Here is a 5,810-nt window from a genome sequence, read left to right on the forward strand (position 1 = left end):
GCTGCGCTTGTGGCACCAGAAGACAGAGGAAGCTCCCTTAAGGTCTAACTCCTTGTTCAGTGGAAGAGTCCAAAGGGAAACGCCTCTGGCCAGGCAGCCGGAGCCTTCTGGCCCTTAGGAAGCTTTTCCTAACAGCCCCCAGAATGTGCCTGCCCCTCGTTTAAGTCCCGTGCTCTGGAGGGAGAGAGGGATCAACAGGTCTCAACTTGCTGCTATCAAATCAAATTACTTTTACAGCCTCCTGGTCACGAGAAATACTAAACAGGTAGAAACGATGATGTGTAAAACCAGAAAGGAGGAAAATGAAGGCAGCTACTCCAGAGCCAGGCGGTACCTAGAGAAGCAAGTTGGTCAACCGAAGGCCTCCCCCAATGTTTCTCAACCTCAGGAGCTTTAAGCTAAGGCATCATGGCTGGCTGGGGGATTCTGGGAATTGAAGTCCAACTGAATTAATTTGCTGAGGTGGACACATACTGATCTAGGATCTATGAGGTTTCAAGCAAATCAGGCTGAGAGGGGAGAGGCCTAAAGAAAGATCTCATCTGATTCCCTTCTGATCCTTCCTGGTCAGTGTTGGAAGCTGCCTTGGAACAAAGGAGTTTGGGGCTTGCAAGTCAGATGGAACCACGACTCACTGTCACACTGTTCATTTTGCAATAAAAGATTGCAGGGGTCGATTTGTTAGCATCAGGATGTGACCCAGTCTATCCCTCCCCCAGAAATTAGTCAATTGGAATCATCATTACATCCCAGTTTCCTTTGTTTCCAGACATTTTTAGAAACAGAGGCTCTAATTCTGAAAATACTCCAGGTAGATGACCATAGAAAAACAGCAGAAAGGAGAACTTTATTGGGAAAAGGCAGCGGTTGGGGAAGCCTAGAAAATCTCCAGATGTCCTATAGGCATCTGGAGAGGAAAATAGGCAGATGTTGACATTTCTCTCCTCATAAGAGTCCAAAATTCTGGGTTTTCTACTCACTGCTGAAACTCCAGGTAAAGTCCTGCCCCACCTCTCCTCAGCTGAGTCCCCCAAGGCCGTTGGACTACACTACCCATGACCCACTGTCAGCAGGGTCAACTTGGAGAAGATCAGTTTGGGCCGCTCACCTGGCGGGGTTAAAGATTCAAGGTTGGGAAGGTGAAGCGCTTGGCGTCCCTCTGCCTCCCTGGGCTCCCTGGGCAGCCTGAGGAGGGACGGGAGGCAGGCCATATAAGGCGCTGCTTCCAGAGGCCAAGCCTCTTCCCTGCAGCTGCAACAGCAAGAGCAGCCCTCATGGCCCTCCTCGAGGCCTCCGGCAGCCCCTTCTGGGCCCTCCTGCTGCTGCTCCTGGCTTTTGCTCTCAAGGGGGAGACCTGGGCAGAGGCCCCTTCGGCCAGAGGACCCAAGCTGCCAGGCCCTTGGCACCAGAGGTTTCTGGACAAAGGCAGGGGAGGGGGGTTCCTCCTGAGTGGGGAGGGAAGCCCCACCACCAGCAGAGGGACACAGCTGACAACAGTGCATGAGCCCCAGGACAAGACCAAGCCAGCCTGGCTACACAGCCCATGCCCGCCCGACCCTTGTGGCCAGCCACCTTATTGCCAGACCTGGCTGGTCAAAGTGACCCTCCTGGGGGTGCTGGGATTTCTGGTCATGGGGGGCAACGGGCTGGCTATCGCGGTGCTGGCCTCCTCGGTGTCTGGCTGGAGCCACAGCAGCCGCTTCATGCTGCTCTCGCTGGCTGCGTCGGATGCCGCTCTGGCAGTCCTGGTGGTGCCCCTCAACCTCTACCGGAGCCTGGAGTTGGGGCCCGGGGCCCCCAAGGAGGCTGCCAGAGAAGAGGCCGTCTACTGCCGGGTGGTGGCCTTCATCAACTCCAGCCTCTTCGGGGCCTCCCTCTATTCCCTGGCTGGGGTCTCCCTGGAGCGTTACGTGGCCGTCTTCTTCCCTCTCCACTACGGCCGCCTCCTGAGCCCCAGGCGGGTGCTTTTGCTCATCGCGGCCGCCTGGCTACTGCCCGCCTTCCTCCTGGTGCCGTTGGCCATCCCAGCCCCTGTGGCCGTGCTCCAGGTCCGCTTCTCTGCGGCCGCCCTGCTGTGTGAGCCGGACTATGGTTCCAACCCCTTCTACTCCCTCTGGATAGCTGGCACCATCTTCTGCCCATCTGCTGCAACCATCGCCTTCACCAACATGCGCCTCTGGCTAGTGGCCCGCTCCCAGCGCCAGCGAGGAAAGGACGTGGGCTTGCTAGGAAAGGCAGGGCGGCCCAAGAGGCTTCGGATGCTCCAGCTGGACGCTGCTGCCCAAGTGCTGCTCCCGGTCGTGTTCGCCTTCTTTCTCTGCTGGGCCCCGTGCATAGGCACCATTGTGTACAACTGTAAGTGCCCCAGAGCAAGCGGGTGGCACAGCAGCACCCACCCAGCCAGCAAAGGTGCAGGTGCAGGTTTATGCCACGCGAGAAGGCAGCTATGGTAGTTCTTAGTCTTCTGTGGTCAAGGAAGAGAACATATAGGGGTGGGGCAGCAGACGGCAGGCAAGAGGGTGGGGGGCCCTCGGGGATTGGCTCTCAACTGTTCAAAAGGGATATTGGCAGCTGTAATGAGCAGTTACGTTGTAATCGGCCTTCCCAAGGCAGTGATCTGTCCCTGTGCAATCCCCATTATCTCTCCCCACACAAAGGCCTTTCTGCACGCCTGCAAAATGCCAGGTGGCCGAAGGCTGATGCATAATTTGCACTCGGTGCTGAGGTTAAGCCTGGCCCTTTCCATCTGAGGCAGGAGCAGCTGGGGCAGTGCTCGGAGCTGCGGTCTGAGTGAGCAGGGGTGGTGTCCGGAGGTCAAGGTGGGGTGGAGATGGTCTTCTAAAGACAAGAAGGCAAGAGGCTGCAGTCAACTTCTTAGTTTTTGATTTACAAGCTTGTAATTTTTCAAAAGAAATCTGCTTTGTCAAAAGACGCAGCTCCCACTGGGCGAGCCATTCTCCAGGCTTGCTCTGAGTCCCATAATCCTGAAATGAAACATTTCCTGAGAATTCTGGTTGTTGTACCACTGGGTGCCTTGAAGGCATCAGCCTGATATAAACGATGAAGCCTTGAAGTCACCTCAGGCAGGAGGAAGGAGCCAAGATGTCCAGATAAAATGCAAACACCCTGCAGAAACTTACTCACTCCTGTCTGTCTGTCTGTCTGTCTGTCTGTCTGTCTGTCTGTCTGTCTCTCTCTCTCTCTTTTCCCAGCAATCACTCAGGAAAGAGTCCCCGACTGGCTGGAATTCGTTGCTTTGTGGCTCCCCATTGGCAGCGGTTTCCTCAACTGCTTTGTCTACTTCTGGGTCAACAGGAACTTCCGGCACAAAGTCCAGATGGTTGGACAAAAGCATTGCTTGACCTGCTGTCTAACCGAGCAGGACCTGCGGACGCAGCCCCTCCCCAGCATCTCTGCTCAGGTGAGGATGGATTGGGAGCCTCCCGGCCCTTCCCCAGGATGCTCCCTTGGTGCGTCGCCTTCCAGCAACGGCCTGCCTCTTCCCCGGCATGGCTGATGGCCTGCAGGAACCCAATCCGGTCTTCTTACAGGGAGGGGGTTTGTAGCTCTTAAAGGCCCCCGGTGTCCGTGGCTTTTGCGGGACTGAAGAAGTATTTGTCACCTGGAAGGTATTTCAGGAAATGGGTCCATCTATCAAGTCAGTTGAACTGAAAACGTGACTGCAGCCCCCTCCCCTGCTGGCTGACCTTCCAGGCAGAATTCTCCAGGACCATCCAAGGACATAGATCAGAGGTGGGTGACGGAGAACAAGGTGGGCTCTGTGCCAGGCCTTCACGGGGGAATGTGAGAAAGCACCCTCAGGGGAGGCTCTGGGAGCATCCGGAATAAAATAGATCTCCGGGGTGAGCAGTTCTCACATCCTCTGCCTTTTACCCTCTGCCTTCCCTTCATGACCAATTTGCTTGGCCAAAGCATGGAAAGGAAACCAGGCCCAGGATTTGCAAGACAAGCTCACTCCCTTTTAATTCCCTTCTTTTAGTGGCTGGACTTTTGCTGTTCACTAGAGATTTAAGAGAAGGTTTTAGCTGGATCCATGGACTCCGCCACAACAGTTGGGCAGACTGGTCCCCCCGTCAACTGAAGGGGGAGGGAAATGGGGGGGGGGCTCCTCTATTATAGAAACATGCATCTCTGTCTTTTGCTGATTAGCCTTCATATGTTATGCTAATCAGTTTCCTGAAAGAAGAAAGTTATGAATGTGATTTGCCCTCCTTGGTAGTATTTTAGGACATACCCTTGGTTGGGTCCTCCTCCTATCTTGGGGCATGTTCCAAGACCCTTAAGCCTCTTTGGCTTGTGGCCGATCACTGCAGGTTTCCCACACTGCCCCATATTACTGGCCCAGTCAGTCCTTCCTCCCTCCCTCCCTCCCTCCCTTCCTTCCTTCCTTCCTCACCTCTTTAACTGTCTTTCCCTGTTCTCTCTCCTCCCTTTCCTTAATTTTTATATACTGAGCTTTTTTATATTTTTATATACTGGGCTGAGAGCAGAGATCTACTTGGGACAGATCAAAGTCTCGTCTTTGTTTTTCCTGCCCCCAATTTAAGAGGAATGGTTTGTTTTGTGTGCTGGGATGGAATAAAATGCAGCACGAGGGACCTCAGGGCCTGGACAGAAGAGCCCAGATGTGGATGTGGCAGAGGGGCTGAAGCTTTGCCCGTTTTTATGGGTGCCACAATAGAGGCAGCTTTGCTCGTCTTGACTTGTGGGCCTCACTCTGCCAACACCTTGGAAATACAGGTAGGGCAGCGCTGGTCAGGCCAGGAATTCTGCTGTGGGAATTAATTAGCCAGCCAGCCGTGGCCAAAGCATCCCCCTCCCTTGGGCTGCCCTTGCCACACTTCCCAGCGGGCACCTTCATCTCGCTGGGCTGGAAGGGAGGAGGGCTCTGCCCAAGGCTGCTCAGGAATGCCAGCAGGGCTTCTGTGGAGGAGAGGCGGGTCTAGGGTGGCATGTCAGAACCTTTTGGTTTTTCTTTCTGACCCCCATCCCCACCCCACGCCCAGTCCCCCTCCTGTCTTCCCTTCGGGCACCTTTCCCAGCCTTGGTTATTATGTGCAGGATTTATGAGAAATGCCTTTTATCACCGTTCAAATCTGCTTCTTCTTCTTCTTTTCTTTTCTTTTTTGATATATTTTTTTAAAACTATGGTTTGAAATGTTCTGTGAACACGCTTTTCATCTTGCCTTTATTGAATTGTTTACTGTACTTTCTTGGATAAAACATATTAAAGATGACATTTGGATGTATTAAATAAAAATAAAGGACTTTGGATTTAATATGTTTTTCCACCGCAGTGTGTTCGTGGGATGAAGGGAAGCCTGGTGAGGGGGCCGAGGGGGTATTACTAACCAATAATTTGAGTTACCCGGAGGAAGTTGCCACTGAGGATCTGGTTCCTCTTCCAGGACAACATCCCGATGGACAGAAGGGGAGGGAAATGCTTCCCAGCACAGGATTTCAGCAGAAAACCTTAATAATGAAAGAGGATGAGGCTTCCTGCTCTCTTCCACACTGCTGGCTTCTCTGCAGTGCTGGACCAGAGAAGGTACTTCCCGCCCATGTGCAGGAGTCCCTGTCTTTGATCTGATGGACACGGAGTCTAGAGGATGTCCTCTCCCAGCCTGATCTTCCCCTCCAAGCACATTCAGCACATTCACCCACCCCCCTGAGGACAGGATGAAGGAGAGAGAGAAGCTGTGGCATATCTGGAGGAAGGCCCAGGGGGCAGGAAAGGCAGGCGGTTACTTGAGTGTGTCTTCTGTTAGCGCCCTTGGCATCTCCATGAT

At 53.7% G+C, this 5,810-nt stretch overlaps 1 protein-coding gene across 3 annotated transcripts; it reads left to right on the forward strand.

Moving 5' to 3' along the window:
* Positions 1 to 789: 789 nt before the first annotated feature.
* On the forward strand, positions 790 to 5,285 carry LOC309397145 (putative G-protein coupled receptor 21). Of its 3 annotated transcripts, none has more exons than XR_014176216.1 (3): positions 790 to 2,355; positions 3,213 to 3,753; positions 4,001 to 5,285. XR_014176216.1 is itself a non-coding variant. In XM_081962906.1 (3 exons), the coding sequence occupies exons 1-3, from the start codon at positions 1,275 to 1,277 to the stop codon at positions 3,564 to 3,566; spliced, it is 1,305 nt and encodes a 434-aa protein (XP_081819032.1). In that variant the 5' UTR covers positions 790 to 1,274; the 3' UTR covers positions 3,567 to 5,285. The 3 variants fall into 3 exon arrangements, 2 of the variants coding, with proteins under 2 accessions (XP_081819032.1, XP_081819031.1); XM_081962906.1 differs by having other exon boundaries at positions 3,213 to 3,421; positions 3,552 to 5,285; XM_081962905.1 differs by having other exon boundaries at positions 3,213 to 5,285.
* The last annotated feature ends 525 nt before the right edge of the window (positions 5,286 to 5,810 follow it).

Source organism: Natrix helvetica (assembly GCF_964273705.1).
Source record: "Natrix helvetica genome assembly, chromosome: 10".
Taxonomy (NCBI): Eukaryota; Metazoa; Chordata; class Lepidosauria; order Squamata; family Natricidae; genus Natrix; species Natrix helvetica.

Excerpts from the sequence above, each read along its gene's own strand:
- LOC309397145 (XM_081962905.1), top strand. The coding sequence starts at position 1,275 with ATGGCCCTCCTCGAGGCCTCCGGCAGCCCCTTCTGGGCCCTCCTGCTG. Across the intron at positions 2,356-3,212 it reads AGGCACCATTGTGTACAACT|CAATCACTCAGGAAAGAGTC; the intron begins GTAAGTGCCCCA and ends CTCTTTTCCCAG.